Source organism: Theileria orientalis, chromosome 2 (genome assembly GCF_000740895.1).
Source record: "Theileria orientalis strain Shintoku DNA, chromosome 2, complete genome".
NCBI classification, from domain to species: Eukaryota; Apicomplexa; class Aconoidasida; order Piroplasmida; family Theileriidae; genus Theileria; species Theileria orientalis.
The window spans coordinates 650,263-669,276 of NC_025261.1; the positions used below are offsets into that span (position 1 = coordinate 650,263).

The 19,014-nt window shown below is 37.1% G+C and overlaps 9 protein-coding genes across 9 annotated transcripts; 6 read left to right on the forward strand and 3 right to left on the reverse strand.

Annotated features, from left to right (window-relative positions):
• Nucleotides 1-882: 882 nt before the first annotated feature.
• TOT_020000322 (hypothetical protein) lies at nucleotides 883-1,098 on the reverse strand (the record flags this gene model as incomplete). Its single annotated transcript, XM_009692061.1, has 1 exon — nucleotides 883-1,098. One exon carries the CDS (start codon nucleotides 1,096-1,098, stop codon nucleotides 883-885), a length of 216 nt encoding a protein of 71 aa, XP_009690356.1.
• Nucleotides 1,099-1,322: 224 nt separating this feature from the next.
• TOT_020000323 (uncharacterized protein) lies at nucleotides 1,323-5,024 on the forward strand (the record flags this gene model as incomplete). The annotated part of the gene is made up of 2 exons (XM_009692062.1): nucleotides 1,323-3,388; nucleotides 3,419-5,024. 2 exons carry the CDS (start codon nucleotides 1,323-1,325, stop codon nucleotides 5,022-5,024), a joined length of 3,672 nt encoding a protein of 1,223 aa, XP_009690357.1.
• Nucleotides 5,025-5,574: 550 nt separating this feature from the next.
• TOT_020001044 (uncharacterized protein) lies at nucleotides 5,575-6,159 on the reverse strand (the record flags this gene model as incomplete). Its single annotated transcript, XM_009692063.1, has 4 exons — nucleotides 5,575-5,607; nucleotides 5,640-5,812; nucleotides 5,843-5,962; nucleotides 6,024-6,159. The coding sequence occupies 4 exons, from the start codon at nucleotides 6,157-6,159 to the stop codon at nucleotides 5,575-5,577; spliced, it is 462 nt and encodes a 153-aa protein (XP_009690358.1).
• A 130-nt stretch (nucleotides 6,160-6,289) lies between these two features.
• On the forward strand, nucleotides 6,290-7,352 carry TOT_020000325 (conserved hypothetical protein; the record flags this gene model as incomplete). Its single annotated transcript, XM_009692064.1, has 5 exons — nucleotides 6,290-6,624; nucleotides 6,655-6,701; nucleotides 6,821-6,963; nucleotides 7,023-7,212; nucleotides 7,255-7,352. The coding sequence occupies 5 exons, from the start codon at nucleotides 6,290-6,292 to the stop codon at nucleotides 7,350-7,352; spliced, it is 813 nt and encodes a 270-aa protein (XP_009690359.1).
• Nucleotides 7,353-7,576: 224 nt separating this feature from the next.
• On the reverse strand, nucleotides 7,577-10,768 carry TOT_020001045 (uncharacterized protein; the record flags this gene model as incomplete). The annotated part of the gene is made up of 6 exons (XM_009692065.1): nucleotides 7,577-7,959; nucleotides 8,050-8,937; nucleotides 9,049-9,439; nucleotides 9,494-10,204; nucleotides 10,332-10,487; nucleotides 10,619-10,768. The coding sequence occupies 6 exons, from the start codon at nucleotides 10,766-10,768 to the stop codon at nucleotides 7,577-7,579; spliced, it is 2,679 nt and encodes an 892-aa protein (XP_009690360.1).
• A 383-nt stretch (nucleotides 10,769-11,151) lies between these two features.
• Nucleotides 11,152-11,662, forward strand: TOT_020001046 (autophagy protein 8I; the record flags this gene model as incomplete). The annotated part of the gene is made up of 3 exons (XM_009692066.1): nucleotides 11,152-11,191; nucleotides 11,259-11,364; nucleotides 11,428-11,662. The coding sequence occupies 3 exons, from the start codon at nucleotides 11,152-11,154 to the stop codon at nucleotides 11,660-11,662; spliced, it is 381 nt and encodes a 126-aa protein (XP_009690361.1).
• Nucleotides 11,663-12,150: 488 nt separating this feature from the next.
• Nucleotides 12,151-14,667, forward strand: TOT_020001047 (uncharacterized protein; the record flags this gene model as incomplete). The annotated part of the gene is made up of 6 exons (XM_009692067.1): nucleotides 12,151-12,877; nucleotides 13,011-13,127; nucleotides 13,227-13,356; nucleotides 13,459-13,732; nucleotides 13,930-14,452; nucleotides 14,561-14,667. 6 exons carry the CDS (start codon nucleotides 12,151-12,153, stop codon nucleotides 14,665-14,667), a joined length of 1,878 nt encoding a protein of 625 aa, XP_009690362.1.
• A 265-nt stretch (nucleotides 14,668-14,932) lies between these two features.
• TOT_020001003 (conserved hypothetical protein) lies at nucleotides 14,933-16,508 on the forward strand (the record flags this gene model as incomplete). Its single annotated transcript, XM_009692068.1, has 2 exons — nucleotides 14,933-14,942; nucleotides 15,076-16,508. The coding sequence occupies 2 exons, from the start codon at nucleotides 14,933-14,935 to the stop codon at nucleotides 16,506-16,508; spliced, it is 1,443 nt and encodes a 480-aa protein (XP_009690363.1).
• Nucleotides 16,509-16,899: 391 nt separating this feature from the next.
• TOT_020000327 (uncharacterized protein) lies at nucleotides 16,900-18,759 on the forward strand (the record flags this gene model as incomplete). The annotated part of the gene is made up of 1 exon (XM_009692069.1): nucleotides 16,900-18,759. The coding sequence occupies one exon, from the start codon at nucleotides 16,900-16,902 to the stop codon at nucleotides 18,757-18,759; it is 1,860 nt and encodes a 619-aa protein (XP_009690364.1).
• Nucleotides 18,760-19,014: the final 255 nt, after the last annotated feature.

Sequence of the window (19,014 nt, forward strand, 5' to 3'; positions counted from 1 at the left end):
TAAATTGAAAAATAAATGGGCAGATCGTATTATTTGACTTTATTATGGGATATAATTGTAGTCGATGCAAGGAATACATGGAAGGATATGTTCACACAGATACCAAGTGTTTCAAGCATATGTGTTATGTTATTTAAACATTTTAATAATTTACCTATAAGTCTAGTTTATTAAGTGTGTAATTTACCTTTTGATTGTAATTATATATTGAAGTAATGATAACTAGTTGGATTAAACACAGGTTCTAGCTCAAAAGACTTAATCATGAATGCAATTATTTATTTTGAATTAAGAATCATAATTATTGCTATTTCCGGCTGTTTATTGCTCAGTTCTAGCTCTTTGGATTCCATTTAAAACTTCTTACGAATTACGTTTACTCCTTCCTCTATATTAATTTAAAAATAATTTATAAATCATTTTATTAAAATAAGCGTTGATATTAACTTATACAATTCATAGTTCGTGATTTAGCCAAACCACATACACCATACTACCTGTCCGTGATAGCCATATCAAAATTATTTTATTAACTATAACCGAAGATAAAAATAGCTTAATTAATGTTTTAAAGAACTAATCTATCATAAAGTTAATATTGTAACAGACTTACGCTTGTTTAAGACTCGTTTTTTGTTCCAGAAACACATTCAGAATTAACGTTCATAATATCGAATAAATTATTTATTAAGTTCAATATAACACATAAATCAGTACAATTTAACATGTATACACAGAGTTATACGTATTTGAGGTCAATATAACCTTTTAGTATAATAATTTCAGAGTTGTTTAATAATCTATTTGGAATGGTACTACTTTGTCAAATTAAGCGGATTTTCTCGAAAAAGCAACTCAAACTACTCGGAATAAAGGTTAAACTCAAATTAATTGATAACACACTTGGAGGTCTAGATAATTCAATTTAATGAATGGGTCGAATGTGTAACTCAATCGTCCTGTGTTCCGTTGGCCAGATTCATGTCTCTGATTCAACCGCATTGAGGCAAACCCATTTATACAAGTATAATGGGTTAAACCGTAGGCTAAAATCATAGTCAGTCGATTTGCGAATCTCAGTTTTAGATTGGTTGCCATATTGTCACTTTATAATTCAACTGTAGGTAAACTATGCATTTGAGATTAAAACCCAGGAATGAGACAAATTTAACACTCCAAAGGATCGCAAAGCCCGTATAATATTTCTTAAAGTCTATAATTTAAAAATCAATGAAAATAAATTTTTGTATACAGCTCTCCCACCCCATCCTTTTGTTCGAGTCCTGTTTCTAGCTCTATGGATGCAATTATTTTAACTATTGATGCAAACCCATAACACACTAATATGGGTAATAGTATATTTGGTTTCAAATGGTCCACAGAATCTCATAACATGTAGGACTGTTCCAGCAGGTGTAGAGGCATACGTTCGAGACCCAGTTGAACCCTCGCGAGAATGTGAGCCAAAACAACCGGATTCCAGTTCGCATGAAAAATTAGTCAGTGATTCCTGTTCATACATATCGCAAGGTCCTAAAAAACCTATAATTCTTGATATCAATTTCCATTTTTCGACAGATTTATATGATTTATACAATATTGGTGATTATTATTCATATATCTCCAAGAACGGTAATTTATTTGGAAAAATAAGGGAAGATGGAAAAGTACTATGGGACCCTGGTCCGTCAGAATATGCAACTAAAGTTAATGTTTCTGGAGGCGACAAGGTGTCCATTCTTTTGGAGAATGGGACTAAAAAGGTGTTTAAAAGAGCTGACAAACACTGGCTTGAAGCCGGAGAAGACGAATTTGAAGATGATAAACAGAACTTCGGCGACAATGCTAGATGTATTTGTGTAGATTCTGAAGGTTCGAAGGCCTTGAAGCCTAAACAGGGTCATTATCGCAAATCAATTCCTTTGAACGGAAACGATGCAAGTGTAGTAGCAGAGAATGGTGGTAACGAACGTCCTGCAAACACTAATCAGGATTTAACAGACCCATTTAACCTCGAGATATTTTCCGCGGGCAGTAGTGGCTCGAACGATCCCTCCAAAAACCACTTTGTGAGGGTGGAGCCACGCGAAGCTTACTACATATTTAAACAGGGCGTCAACTGTGACCGGGTTAAGGTAAACGGAGACTTAATATGGGAACATAACGTCCTAGATACCCAAGGAACGTACCCGAAGTCTGTCATTTATTATAAGGAATCGCAGCTGTCCATCATTTTCAAGGACGATATTATGCTATTTGGAAAATTGGGATGCAAATGGACCCCGAAAAATAGACTCAAAAATAGGGCGACTTGTGAAGATGGGTCAGGACTTTCGTGCCATCAACCTGGAGTAGAGGGACTTACTAAGTCGGCAGATTTATGTGCACACTCAATCAGTTCACTAAGTGAAACATGTTGTCAAGGAACACTTAATTACAACAACAACAACATTGCACGCCGGAACGCCAATAACAATTCGCTTGGACTGTCAACGCCACATTTATCTCGTAGGGCCTCCACTTCGACCCTCGGTTCTGACGCTTCACTCGTCAAGTTAAGCCCAATTGAACTCGATGTTAAAAACACAGACTCAACGGATACATTTACGTGTATCAAGAAAGACGGTTTCGCAAAATACACTGCGAAAGAAGGATATGGGTTTTCATCTGTAAAGAAGACTGGTGGTACCTTTTCACGCACAGTAGAGGAAGTCTGGAACAGCCCAGATCCTAAACACTGTGCAACCACCGTCGTCAGAGATGGAGCGGGCGGCTCAAACATGAGCAACGTCACATTATTCTTTGACGCCAATTACAAGCATTTCAAAAAGTCAGACACTTCGTATTTTCTAGACTCGGACATAAGGTTGTTTGAAGTGGATCCGACCGATACTACAAAAACAAAGCAACTTCCTAGTTCGCAGTACACACGGAGCTACGAAGAGGACGTGTTTAAATTCGAGTTCAAAAACGAAGTGAAGTGTTCAGAGGTTAAATATATGCACCGACGTTTAGAAGGCGATCAGTCTTCGAAAGTGGTTGTAAGTCTTGAACAGGTATGGAATCATGACTCCACCAAGCACGGCGATCAGTATCCCAAAGTTCTCAAATACTACTGGCCAGATAAGTTGTTGATAAACTTCGAACACATATCTATCATTCATACTAAGAGCTCCCAAGGTAAATGGGATGATGGTTTCATGTTTGAGGTTAGAATGTACGCTAAAGATTCAAAGGGTGTAATGAAAGAACTTGACGCCTCAGCATATGGTATAACAAGTAAGGACGACGAACAAACATTCACTTTTAAAAGAGATGTTAACTGTGAAATGGTTAAAATTAAAGGCGTTGAGGTGTGGAAGCACAGCTCCGATAAACAAGGCGATAAGTACCCTAACTCACTGACCTTCATGATGAGTGCATCAATTTTATACGTCGACTTCGACACATTCTTCGTAATGTCCAAAAGGAAAGCAGATAATACGTGGAAATCAAACGAATTCATGATTAAGTTCTACAGAGCTGACCCTAAAGATGAGAACGAGGTGGTGGAACTGACACCAAGCAGCTTCACAATTGAGGAGGACCCTCAGGGGTTCGACATTAAGATGAACGAGGGCGTGAAGTGCACGCTGATTAAGTCTGACACTAAAATATTGTGGAAACACGGGCACGCCACGGATACTGAGAACCACCCGTCTGTGGTTCGATATTGTCAAAAGAATGTTCTGGTGCACCTGGCCGACTCGATTTTCCTCTGCGAGAAGGACGATTCCAACAATTGGAAGAAGTTTGACTTCCCATTCAAGATGTACAAACGGGACCCGAATGTGTACAGCAACTTCCTGGAACTCACCGGCAGCGACTACAACCTGGTCCACCAAGGGGACAACTACAAGTTCAGCATTAAGAAGACTGCAAACGTGGCATTGGTTAAGATGGACGGTCAAGAGCTCTGGAAGTACGACGCATACATCGGGCAGTGTCCGCGGCCGACTGCGCTAATTTACGCTAAGAATAAGAAAAAATTTTCCTTGGACTACGAGAATTTCTTCACGATTTATAAAAAGGAATCCGACGGCTCCTGGGACAAGGGGCAAATCATCGATATGAAGCTGTACACGCAGGACCCGAACGATCCTGAAAAATTCTTGACCATCACCGACAACCACTATAAACTTAATGACCAAATTGAAGAGTTCGTGTTTGAACTAAAGGACAACGTCAAGTGCGCCCTGGTCAAGCTGTCGGGAGACGAGGTGTGGAAGTACGACCAGGTCTTACATTCAGGAAAGTACCCGAAGCGCTTCGTGTACAAGAGGCACAAGATGATGGTGGCCCTGGTCTTCGAAGAGTTCTACGTCCTCATAGAAAAGGGCAAGGGCTCTGAGCTCTGGGTCCCCAAGGAGTCAACACCCCTTGACCTCTCTCAGGCCACTCCCACACATAAGTATATCTACGAAGTGCACGAATTGTTTTCAATTTATGTCCCGACGGAAGAGTTTGTGTTCGCTCAAGTCAAAATGAATGATGATGTAATTTACGAGCCAATTAACCCATGCGACCTAGCAGCAAAGGTGTTGGTTTACAAAACATCGTCCAATATTGACGTCGTCGACCTGTACTTGCCGGGCGGAATCATAAAGCGCTACGGTAGAAGCCAGGACGGCACGTGGTACGAGAAGCTGACTACCCTGTCCCTAGACCTTAAAATGGAAGGGAGCGGATCCTACTTCAAGTGCACGGGCAGGAACACAGGATCGTACGTTACGAAAAAAAGCTTCGGATTTAACAAAATCGTATTCGGCTCATGGGACATCTGGGAGGCTGACAACGAGAGGGACTACGCCTTTAAGGTCGACGTTAACGAGTTGGAAGACAGCTTTTTGGTAAAAGTGTATCTGAAGGCCGGTGTGATGAAGGAGTTCAATGTGCAAAAGATTAATCGCCAAAAATTATTGGACGTTCCCACGCCCTCTCATTCCGGGTCAGATGCTTCGTCGCACCACGTCAGTCTACTTTAAGATTCATCAAAAGACACGCTTTCACAACTCGGTCACGCCAACGCCACCTCAGCACATAAGCAAATGGCTGACTTACTTTTCACACCAACATGAGCAGTTCATCGCCACAACACTTATTGGATGCAGTACCCTCTTCACAGACCTAATTGGTCAACCGATGAAACACGTTTGTTGAAGCACCTGGCGGTCTTATAACTAAACGATTTAGTTTTACGCGCTGCCATTTGTCAATCTCAGAAATCTGGAGATCCTTACAATGCAGTTATCATTAAAGAATTGTTCCTGTAACACATTCTTTAAATGAATAAATGTACTTTTACGAATTCAATTAGAACATACATTATAGACAATATTTAGTTTACACATCATATGAAGTAAATATTGAGTACAGAATCGAGTGAAAATGGAATCTCAGTGCGACACGGACAATGTATAACCATTTATACTATTATAAAGAGATTACATTTAAACTGTAGTGTAAACGGTGTATATACCGACCTTTGAATTATTCATGAGTGCAAAATATTATAAATACAACGTGTGCTGATTTTCATTGGTCTGGCTCCGGTTCCTCGTACACCTCCTACACATAAATACAATTTAGGGGAAGCGTACGCAGTTGGGGTCATCTTCAAGTGGTGGGTCCACCAGAGTACTGAATTTTGAAATCTGGTCAAAAAGAAGGTCCAACACCGTCGAGTCTGTTGGAGATAGCAGTACTGAGTGGTTGTCCTCCTCCTCGCTGGTCAAATTAAGTTGAATGAGCACACAGGGCCTGCTAAATAAAACTAAAGCAATTAATAAGCTCCAAAAAATACTCAAATCTCTCGAGAGTGCGTGGAACATCATCGATTTATATGGAAACGAGTACGAGGTGCTGGAAGGCTGATTGTTTAACCAAAGTAGTCTAACATTTGTCAAATACAATTTGCCATCACCTAAAAACAGTTTAATTGAACGATGCTGTTGTTTGATGCATTCTTGTATAAATAAGAATACCATTGTTGGCTTCATTAAAAACTAGCGTGACATTTTCGAACTGGGTCAATAATTCTTCATTTTCGCCTGAGTTTAACAACTTAGAAACATCAGAACTTGTTTCTATTTGGAAATCTGGTGTGTTTATTAACTGCATTGTTAATTCTAGCTAATATATTGTAAACACCTTCCCCATTCCACTTCCAGTTAAAACACACTTTATTTATACACATTCGCACACAATAAACAGTTTAGTGTTTTAATTCGTTGTTTTTTAAAATGTAGTCATGATTAATATATATAAATTCCTGGGACTGTCCATTCGGGGAGATTATTTATCATATTCACTTGTTTTTAACAATAGATTGGTTAATCTGGGTTCAATCTCCATAAAATCGGATAACTCTGATTATTTTACCAAATTGAACACTGTTTTATCACTAATTAAGTCTGAAATTGCTAAAGAGCATTCAACTTCTAAGGATTCCACCACTGAGGAATCCTGGAGTGTTGGAATCCACCATGATTCCATTGTGAACAGACGCAACACCGATTCGAATAAGCTGTACAAGCTGTGTAAAATAAAAACAATCGTAGAATGTTCATCTATTTTAAACTTCAGGTAATTAACATTTTTCATTTTACTTTTCAGCACATCACCCTTGACCATCTCAGATTCTGAAATGTGTAAAGCCATCGGTATGTCATTTTATTACTTTTGTACCATAAATTTTGGCTGTGATATTGCAAATTTATAAAATTCACTATCTACCTAGTTTATTTACTTTCTCCTCCCAACACTAATGACTAATGTTTAGCAAAAGTGTCTGGCTCCAGAATTTTAAACACCGACGACGTGATTAAATTCGCGACTGGGAAGCTGTCTAATTATTTAAACTGCAATTCTAGCCTTCATTTTAACTCAATTGCCACCTCTTGGGCCACTGCACTTACTTTACAGGTACTTTACATCCACTCACACCTTTATATTCAACTACCACCACAACATTTTGACTTTAGAGGAGAGTTACCAGGGAGACTCTTGTTCTCGACGATAAGGATGCTCTAAAGATACAGGATAGACTGATGAGTGATAAAATAATCAACGAGTTGGTGTCCGCTTTAAACAGCACCGATAGCTCCAACGGTAGCACCAACACTTCCACAGCTAACGACAGTAGCAGCAACCGTGTTTTCGCCAGCCACGACGGTATTAATTCCCACGCTAGTTAGCTATGATTCAAGCCTTTAGTTATCATGATCCAGCTACGACTGCGATATTACCATCTGTTCAGAATTGAAGAACGTATTGAAACGGCGAATTCACAGGCTTGTGGAGGATTACATTGATCATCACTATTAGTATATCTAACTTATCTCCATTTTTATCCATACATATATATGCATTTGATGTGTGTACGTATCCACATAATGTGTATGCGTACATAATTATCCATAACATTTGTATATGTACATTTGTATCTGTATACATGTCACTTACGTAAACAATTACATAAACAATTACATAAACAATTACGTAAAGGCCACGTGTTTGTGCAATCGCGTGTAGGAGATTACTGGCCGTACTTCTTGCTCCTCACAAACTCGTCCCTGACCGCCCTCTTGAATGCGATGATGCTTATGTCCACCGCCTCCCCGTCCTCGCCCGTGCCGCCTGTAACCAGCACGTCCGAGTGCACGATGAACTTGTTTTTCGCCAGGTTTACGTAGTTTATCTTAGTGGTCCCTGGATCTACGAGCTCAATGTCCGTGCTCCTGTCCGTGCTCGTCTTCGCGTTGGCGTCCTGACTGGTGCCCGTGGCACCGGTGGTAGTGACGCTCATTGCTGCAACCACGTCAGTCCCCGGGTACACGTAGTGTTCTATTGAGGGCACGTTGTACAGCCTCCTGGGGCCTAGGATCAGCTTACTGGGCTTCAGGCCGCCGCTGCCATGGCCTACTCCACTGCCACCATCGACTCTACCGGTGCCATTGGTACCAGTGGAATCGCCAATGGCAGCGGTTGGGCCCATGGCAGTCGTGGCACTAAGCCCATTGCCGGCCATGGCTGCTATGCTTGCCATGCCTTCGTTGAGGATACCGCTGATGGTGGCGACGCTCTTGGCCGTGCTACTGCTTTTTTCACTGCCTTTACTCGGCGAGATCGTCGCAGCCTCGCTTTCCAGGTTTCTGTTAAGCTTAAAGTAGAATATGTTGTGCGTCGTCTGCACGATCACCCAGCTCAGTACCCAGTGCGACTCTACTATCACTGAGTTCACGTTTGTCACCTTGGTCGGTATCTTCTGTATCAGCTCTCCTCCGTACTCCACCATCACCTTCCTTTCCAGGTCGTAGATGTAGTACTTGAAGCTCGACGAGAACGCCAGCAGATACCCTCCGTTTACTGCGACACTTACGATTCTCGAGGCCACAATTTGCGGAAGCTTAACGTAGGTCCTGTTTCTAAAGTCCACGCAGTACGCGTTGTTGTTAAAGCAGTACAGTATGCCCCAATTGCGTCCAATGCCACCTGAGGTTTCAGCACTGCCTGTGGTTTCACTGCTGCTTCCCAGCACCTCCATTTTAACGACTCCCTCGTTCATGTCCAGGTACTCCAGCGTCTCCATCGTTCCTTCTCTGATGCTGTACTTTGCTATGCAGTAGTTCCTCGTCGCGTCCTTGTCGTGGTAGTGCACCAGAAGCTCACTGTCCGAGAGGAAGCACATCGTTATGATTTGCACGTGGTTGTAGCTGAACTTGATTTGCGATATCTTCAGGTTGTCCAGCAGCAGTATTCTCACTCCCGACTCGTTCAGCACTGCCAGCACGTCTCCCGTCGGCGATATGTGACTTTCCACGATCCTTCCTCCCTCCCTGTTCAACTTAATCAGGCACAGCTTACAAATGTCCCTGCCTACACTCGTGCTACCTTCTACTACACGATTAGTGACCTCTTGTAGCACACGATTAGTGCTTCTGGTGCTCGTACTGCTGGTACTAATGACACTACTGGTACTAATGCCACTGCCACTCATATTTATAACACCTTCTCCCTTTGATGGCGTGTCCTGCCCATTTGTGCTTGCCGTGGTGTCATTCGGCGTCGGTTCCGCTGTGCTCGATAGTGACCACACGTTTACGTCGTGTGCGTGCTGCGATATCAGTTTGCTCTTATCCGAATTCATTTGTACGCGTGAGTTAAATGAATTTAGTGCCGGGTATATCAGCTTACATGTCTTATTGTTTAGAAACTTGTGCGTCTTCGTGTAGTAAATGCACCCGAAGTCACCTCCGCACACCAGGAATCCTACGTCGTCTCCAAAATTAGTGCCAACTCCGCAGCCCCCTCCAAACGAATTAATTCTTGCGTCCGTCGAGTAGATTGACAAGCAGTGTATTGATCCCTTTAATGGATACTTAAACCCGTTTATAAACCACTTTCCCTCCTTACTGCCTCCCGTGTTGCCACTGATGCCACTACTTCCGTACACGTAGCCCATGCTTTTACTCTCCTCTTGACCACTGCCCTCTGCAGTCTCACTCCTTGTGCCAGCTCCATATCCACCTGCTTCCCTTGCGGTGCCTCTGTTGTACGAATACAGCACCACCTTGCCCTGCAGACTTGCCGATATGAAGAGGTTACTGTTGATCAGCACCAGTGCTATAACGTCGTTTCTGACGTCCGAAAACGTCTGCAGCATCGTCAACGTGCTCAGGTCCCACACTGTCACGTTCCCCAGGCTGTCTCCTGTGATCAGTACCTTCTTGTCATCAACGTACACTAGACTCCATATATTGCAGTTTCCGCCGCCGCCACTCGTGGCTACTGCTGTGCTGCTTACTCCTTCTGCTGCGCTACTGCTACCTTCTTGTGGTCGCTTCCCTGTCCCGGTCTTTGCGTTACTCACTTTTATCGTCTTGTAATTCCTCGATCCGTATGTGCACACTATTATTTCCGAGTTTGCTGTGCCGCAGAAGAAATTTTCCTTTGAACAGCATATGCTCAGTATGCTGCAGCTGTGCTTCACCAGCACCTTGTTGAACACCAACTCGTCAGCTTCGCTTCCAACGTGGTTGCTATCGCTTTCCGGCGCCCATATTGTGAACGAGCGAACTGCTCCGTCGTCACATGTTATCATCAGGTCTGAGTACGGCGATACTACTCCGCTAAAGATCGCTCCTCCGAACGACGTTATCAGTCTCTACACGATTTATTTTTATTTGCTATCTATAGTGCGCTATAAATCTTTCAATTTCCCGAATATCGGATATCACACTCTTATCTACCTTATTTACACAGATGTATACTACCTAGTTAACTAGCAATACCTTCTGTTTAAACACTTTTAAATCCCATTCCGCTATTATTCCGTGTAGTCCTATTGAAAACAATCTATAATCAACTAGTTTTGAGCACTCCAGGTGATTAAAAGGCACCCAAATTGTTGATCTGAATGACGCATCTACATCCGGGTCGGTTAAAGTCTAAAAATATTCATTATTAAAAAATAATTTTTTATCACACAACTAATGGTTAAACCACAGTTATGGTCACTAATTTATACATAAACATACTATATTTAATATCTATTGTTTATTTATATTTAGTATCATACTTTTAAGTGAAATTTGCTTTTAATCTCATAGATTGAGATATTATTGGAATATGAGACTGCTAAGTAGTTACCACATGTTGAAAATGACAGAGATTCTATGCAAATATTTTCAGAATCCAAAATATTTAGATAGAACAACTTATGGGTCATGATGTTTATATTTTAAATCTATTTTAGGTTCTTTATAATTAAAATACATCTTCACATCAAAACAACTGAGTAGAATAGTATACATATTAAAATAATTTACAAAAAATACGAAATAATACTAAATGTTCGTCCCAACATATTATGAAACATATCAAACACATGGGCCCACAAATACACACAGTGTTGAATTTAATTATATTATTTCCTAATCAATTGACATATTTGTTTCATCGATGTTTATTTTTTGTGTTACATTGGTTTTATATTCTGCACTATATTAATTACACAATGCTTATCATTTTATTGTATATTTGACTAATTCTATCTTGATTAATTTTTTTTGTTTTATATTTATTGTTAAATGATAATTTCAACTGTTTATAATGGCCAATAATTTGGACGAGGAGTTGGACGACATCATAGGTAAACAATCTCTCAATTCTATTATCAATTTAATCAATCTAAATGATATTTAATAATATATTTTCAGCAGAAAGGAGAAATGAAGTCTCTAAATTGAGATCTAAATTTAAAAATAGGATTCCAATCGTTTGTGTGCCATCACATAATTCTACATTTAAATTAGAGAGATCGAAGTAAATTATAGTTAATATATTTACTTGTATTTTTTATCCATTTCTTAATTTTTACTTTTTCAGATTTTTGGTGCCCATGAACATGATGTATGGCGAATTTAAATACATATTCCAAAAACACTTAACTTGTCAATATATGGACGACCCAAAATTTTACGGGAAGAACGCAACAATCTATCTTTATGTAAATAATAAAATACCCAAAATATCCACCGTCTTGGGTGACTTATTTAGAAAGCACAAATCGGAAGATGGAATTATGTACATGGTGTATTCCAGCGAAAATACTTTAGGATGATACTCTATAGTGTAAAGGTTCCGAGAAAAAGTACTCCATAGTAATCATTGACAATAAACATTGTTAATAATATCAATTTTAATGGATCTCTTCACCAATGGCATTTGATCGATAGTAAATAGTAATTTGACATTAATTTTTAATTTTTTAAATACGTTTTATAAATCTCTTAACTTGAAATTAGTATGTGTTAGTGTTTTATTTAGGAACAATTCAGAAATTCTACACAAATACTTCCACATATTCATCAAACATTCTAATAATTACCAGTTTATATTATGTATATTCATGATTTTACATCAATTTATTTATCAATATTTAAAATATATTTTTTTTATTTACTCTATTTTATTCAATGTGTTCAAATTAGAGGTAATTGTGGAATTTTATGGAATCTCGATAAAAGTCACATCATTTTAGCAAATAAAGTTAATTTTAATAAGTATTCATTTTTAAATAATAAATCAAATCATACCCACTGTAAATTATTGAATAACATACCGGAATCTTTCACACATAATAATGGTAGTGTACTAGTTGATGAGCTCGATCAACTTAAAGAATTTGAATTCAACAAAGTAAATGAGCAGGTGATTAATAAAATAAGTTTACTCTCTAGAGATTTATACGATAAGAATTTAAGTAGATTGGATTTTATTAAGAAATTAACTACCATTGGAAGAGAAGTATATTTGGATTCCCCAAATGATTTTTTATTCCAGAAATTGCCAAACAAAGCTAATTTACTGAAAGAGTTTGATACAACCGATTTAGTAAATTGCAATAGGGACGGTAAGGACCACTTTATCATTAAATCGCCCGGATGTGTAAAGTATAAATTGATACAGGATTGCAGTTTCTTTATTTATTTTTCAATTTTTGTTTATGAAAATAAGTTTTTGTATGTTGATGGAACTTCTGAAAGCTTGATTTACAGAGGAATAATATCAATTTTAGTATCAATTATTAACAATTTGTTTTCTAATACACACAATATCAGTAATATAGAGAGTATTTTAACAAACAAACACCATATTGGTGACATATTATATAGCAATAAGATCGTTAAGAATTTATTGGATCTCAACATAGTTAATAAAAGCGTAGTCGATGCAATTATTAAGCACATAGAGAGTGAATTCAGCCAACAAATTAATTTAAACAGAACTATTGATAGTCTAAGTAACTCTGCAACTGTTGAAAAACTTATTGATGGTACCAATAAAACTGAAATAAATCCTGTAAATTATAATAAACCTGCAAAAATATCGCAAAAAAAGTTAGTAACACTTATAATTATAGATATTAAAAGCCATTAATAGTCAATTTAATTAATGTGTATGTAGAGTTGCAGTATTGCTGAGTGGTGGAGTCGACTCTTCGTTAAGCTTGTGGATATTAAAAAACCGAGGTTACCACGTGGAAGCATTTTATTTACAAGTAAATGATATAGACGATGATACAGGTACCACTTATGAGCTGGCTAATATTTTTAGACTTTACTGACAGCTAATAAATTGATAGATAAATTACATATGATTAGATGCAATTTTGAATTCCTCAGGAACTTGCAAGTCTGATGATTTGAAATTTGCCAGTGAAGTGTGTAAGAAAATTGGAGTAAAACTGAACGTGCTACCATTCTCAAAGTTGTATTACGATGATATTCTGAAAGATTTTATAGAAAACTACAAGTATTGAATATACTATTAACTACAAATTAGTTATTGATATGTGAATACAATAGTTTAAAATGGTTGAGATCACCAGTAAGGCATTAAGTAACCATTGTTCAGACAAGGAGAGGTACCCAATCCTGACGTTTGGTGTAACAATAGGATTAAATTCGGGCAGTTTCTTGATAGAGCAATAAACTGGGGATTTGATTACGTGGCTTCAGGCCACTACGCGTCTGCAGTACAGGACAAGTCACTATGCGCCGATAGGCGCATCAGAAGATTGGTGCTTTCCAAAGATCCCGTCAAGGATCAAACGTACTTTTTAAGCAGGTTAAATCAGTTTCAACTGTCGAAATTGATATTTCCACTGGAATATTTGACAAAGCAACAGGTGAACCGAATACAATTACTAATAGTTATAATTAAAAAATAGCTATTTAGTTGGCTGTTGGATATCCTTTCAGTCAATTATGACTTTGTACGACTTGAGTTATTAGATATTATTAGTCCTATAGTCAATAATTGTAAGATAAGGTGTCGTGTGATAACTTTTTACACATTTTAAACTGAGTCAATAAATATTTAAAGGTGCGAGAGTACGCCAGGATCATTGGGTTGCCATCACACAACAAAGAAGATTCAGTGGGTCTATGTTTCATGGAGGATATGAATATTAGCGAATACCTTCTAAGTAAACTTGGTAAAAACACGGGGCCAATCGTAGATTATAAAACTAAACAAATAATAGGGGAGCACCCGGGTGTGTTTAACTATTCAATAGGACAACGAAAGAACCTGAATAACTACATATACACGAAATGTAATCCGAACACACTGAGGTATGTAATTAAGAAGGATCTGAACAACAATGTGCTTTATGTAACGGAAGACTATGATTCCGAGGAGTATACACAACCAGGTGGAGTTAGAAGGAGCTTTAAAATAACGGATATATTTTTTAACACAACAGACTATGCAGAAGTTCTGAATAGGTGCAAAATAGAAGATGGTATCGATGCACATGGGGACGCCTATAGGTTGAGAGTAAAATTAAGGCATTCGCCCAAGTTCTACGACTCAATAACACACTTGTATAATAACTCGAGTAATAGTGGTGTAAATAGCCACGACAGCGGGGTTTTCGGTAACTTGACCACCGATAACACTAGAATCATCAAGGCAATCGACAGTGGAATCAAGAACAAATACGACTCTGGAGTCGTATGCTTAAGTGAAGCTGATAGTGGAATTTCCACAGGACAGTATTGCGTTTTTTATCTGGATGATTTGTGCCTAGGGTCGGCAAAAATGATCACCAGCTACTGATTAAAATACAACCATGCACACAAAATTACACATAGACACTAATAATTGTAAATTTTGTATGTATTTTCATAATAAAACAAACAATCATGACCATTTAATTAGTGTTGATCCACATGTGTAAATACATTCTCTTTATTTAAATGACTAACACATTGTACGATTTTATTGTATATAATATGAACGGATTAAGATAAACAAATTCATATTATGCAAAATAACATATATGTGCACTTGAATGAATGATTTATGAAGATTAATTGAAATAATGGAACATGGTTAGTCTAGTAGCAGCTATCAAATAATATAATAAAATTCATGCTGCAATTATAATTTAATAAAAATAAATATAGTGTTTATTAAAAATGAGCGGAGAATTTAAAAATTTACCATACCCGGAAATTTTTGTAGACGAATCAATAGTAAAGGAAAACGATAAGATTATTACAAAAAGTGAAATGAACTTTGATAACACGATGGAAAGAATAAATACCGGAAACGAATTGTTCCAAGTTGAGGATTATCACAACTCATCCGACGCATTAAGTTTAGGTAATAAACCATCTGTGAGTAACAATTTTGACAATACAACATATGAAGGCGAAGGATCGAACAATAAGGATTCGCCACTTAAAAGGAACAAGAACAAGTTGATTATATTTATAACGACAATTGTTTTATTAGTGATATTAACAGTGGTTTTAATAGTTGTATTTGCTCCTTCGTCAGGTACTCCAGAAACAATTAAGGATGACGGTAAGACGGACGCACATGATACCTTCCTAGCTATAGGTCCTGAGTTCAATGTCGCCGAAATAACTAAAAGAATTGCCAAAGAGATTGAAGATGAAGGACTTACAGGCACACAAAAAGACCCTAAAACTCCCAAAGAAAGTGGAGGTGATGGCACTACTAAACCTTCGGGTGATACTACCAAAGACCCTAAAACACTTCCAACTGGAGACACTAAAAAGCCTGAACCCAAAGACTCTAAAACACCTAAAGATACTGGCGATAAAAAACCTGAACTTACAGGAGGTGAAAAACTTCCAACTGGAGACCCTAAAACACCTGGAGAAAAAACTCCCAAGGTCGGACCCACTGACACTAAAACACCCCCTGGAATTACTGATCCATCTCCCACGGATAAACCTATTGATGATAAATCAGCCCCTCAAGGTGGTGCAGGAGTAGATACAACAAAAGATCCAGAGATTAAAAAAGATGAAAAAAAAGAGGAAGCTGTTAGCACATTAGTTAGGAAACACAAGTATGTATTGAAAAAGGACCCAGCTGAGTACGATCTTAAATTGGATAAAGCGCTGAATCCTGAGAACCCAGATAATTCTAACGATAAAAACCCTAAAAATCAAATAAAACCAGAGGATATCTACGATACAAAGAGGGATGTATTTATTTACACGAAAACCTATGGGAACAATTTTGTTCAGACAAAACCATTCGAATTTAACTACGTACAAATGACGTTTGGAGGTAAGAATCTGTCAGTATCAAAAGTTAGCCCAAGTCCCAACTGCGCATTTTATCATGGAGCCAGTAAAACTGACCAAATTATCAAAGTAGTTTATTACGACGGTTCAGTACTAGTAGAAAAAGCTGACAAGTTGGAGTATTTAACCATTTGGGAAGAAAACTTTGACAAAATGAGATTGGTAACCATTGTTGCCACTCCTAATGCAGCTGGAGGAATCAATAAGGAAAACAGAGAGAGAGCCTACATACAGTACAAAATCCTAGGGGAGGTAACCGCGTTAAAAGATCCTGTCATAACTCAGGATTACATGAACACTACGATTCAAGTTTTAAACTCAATTTTTAAATAAACTAAAATTATAATTTTGTTAAAACAAAAGAGAATACACGTTAGGATTAAGATATTCTATAAGTTAAAAGCCTAGAATACTTACACATTGTATTAAATTAGGCGATATTTAGTCATGTTTTATTTATTTATTGATCCGTTACTCTTTTAACAGTAATAATATTATTAAATAACATTTTAGTGATTTATGTATCTATACTAATATCATTTTAATCAATTTACACTGTACACATCTAAACAATTTTAACTACAGCAAAACTGTTTTATTTATAATTTAATTTAAGTAGCAAAAATTTATTAAAATGATTTTTGGTATGCGACTTTTATAAATAACTAATTCCCCATCCACGTTGTAATTTAGACTCAATAGGCAATCCTATACAATGTTTTGAATGTATATATGGAACGTATTCAAAACATTAATATATCTACTGTTTTGTTCGAAAAAATTTTCATATTCTGATCCAAATGAAAAAGGTGTGTCAACTGAATTGATACCCATTGAACTTAACTTGCGTAAAAGTTTATCGAACGACAAATATGAGTGCCAAAAAACAGATAAAGGTATAATATACACTGTAAAAAATGGATATGGTTTCTCTTCAGTTAGTTCATTTAACCCAGAATGTAAATTTGTTTCTTGTATCTGGAAGGCATCAAATAGTTTTGAATATGCCAGTAAGGTTATCTTAGTCTCATCTGATATCGGCGGACTGTATAAAATCTTTATACACTTATTTAATGGAGCAAGGAATGTATATTTTAAGAAAATTTATTCTCCGTGGCAACGAATGGATGTGAACAGAAATGTTCGTATCCCCTTGAACCTCTATATAGCACACAGTACATATTTCTACAATGTAGCAAAAGATAAAGAACTTAAAATATTTACACCTAAAACTGGATTTATTTTTGACTCCGTAATAAAATGGATTAATTCGGCCGATACAAGATGGATTGTTTGGAAGGCTGGGAATATAAATGAATGTTCTAATAAAATAGAATATTATGTCGACAAAACCTTGGAACCAAATTTTGGAATACTAATGATTTATTTATTAAATGGAGAAAAGATAAAACTAATTAACGATAATGTTAATTATATTGGCAATAAATGGATTTCAGTTGATCTGAATGTTGACATACCTGTTCAAATTAGCATTAAAACTACAAATGACTCCTTTTTTTATTACAACTATTTATCCGGTCCTCTCAGAGTATTCGATGCTAAACCAGGTTTTGTTTTTAACGGTTTATTCAAATGGTATGATCGGTACAAACAAAATGACATTATATGGCAAACTTTAATAAAAGAAAAATTTTCCAGACAGGTCATTGTTGAACGGATAGTTGGTTTCAAGATTCACTCGAACAATATAATAATTTTTCATTTGGATGGAACATCCACACATCTTACGCAAGTAGATGACGGATGGTCACCGTTCGAGCCTTCTACAGAACTTGACATTGACTACAAATGGACTACTATCGCATATCAATATATTAAGGTACAAAATATCGAATATTTTATTCCTAATGGCAGTTTTTTGTTTAAAGAGGTGTTCAAAAAAGGATCAAGTTGTACGCCGGACTTTATTTTCTGGAAAGCAAAAAATAAATGGGAATACGTCAAAAAGGTGTTTATAGTACCTATTGGTAAAAAAGAAAAAATATTGGTTTTATTACTACTCACCAATAGGTTAATATTGTTCCTTAAGTCTGATGATTCAAAATGGATACAAAGGCCAAAAGATGAGAACGCCATTTACCAACTCCTAAGTCTAGGAGTTGATTTCAACATTCCCAAACGAATAAGTAAACCGATTGAGGAAGAACAATGTAGACCGCTTAAACACGGTATGTTTAACTCAAAAGTTTCTGAACCAGAATTTCCCTTTCCCAAGTCCGTAATAGAACCAGAGAAGCTAATTGCGTTGGACATCAGTAAAATGCACCGGCTTAAAGGCTACGATATATTTTATGGAGAAAACAAGGTCATTTTTACAGCCAGAGAACCGTATCTATTCTCATATGTTTCAAACGGGAGTGAAATTCTTTGGAGACCAAAATTTATTGATGAATATCCTGATAAAGTAATTTACAAGGTGGTAGGTGGCAATCATAAAATCAAAGTATATTTTCCTGATGAAAACAGGTTTAACACAACAAAAAACAAACCTTTAATGAATTTTAATCCATCAGAGGTAGAAGTATCAGTTGTCAAAACCAACAAACCTGATACCGAGGTTTAACAAATATCGCATATATTAAATTTTTATTTATGAATAACAGATTGCCAATAATAAATCCAATATTATTTTGATAAACTGGAGTTATACTTATAATACATTTGGGGAATTATATCGCATATCAATTCAAAATGTATGATACCTTTTGGTTATCAAACCAAAAACCAGAGACTTGAATGTAGTTTTAAACAACTTGTAATGTTTCCTATTTAAAACCCCGTCCATAACTCAAAAATAATACACAGTATATTACTTATA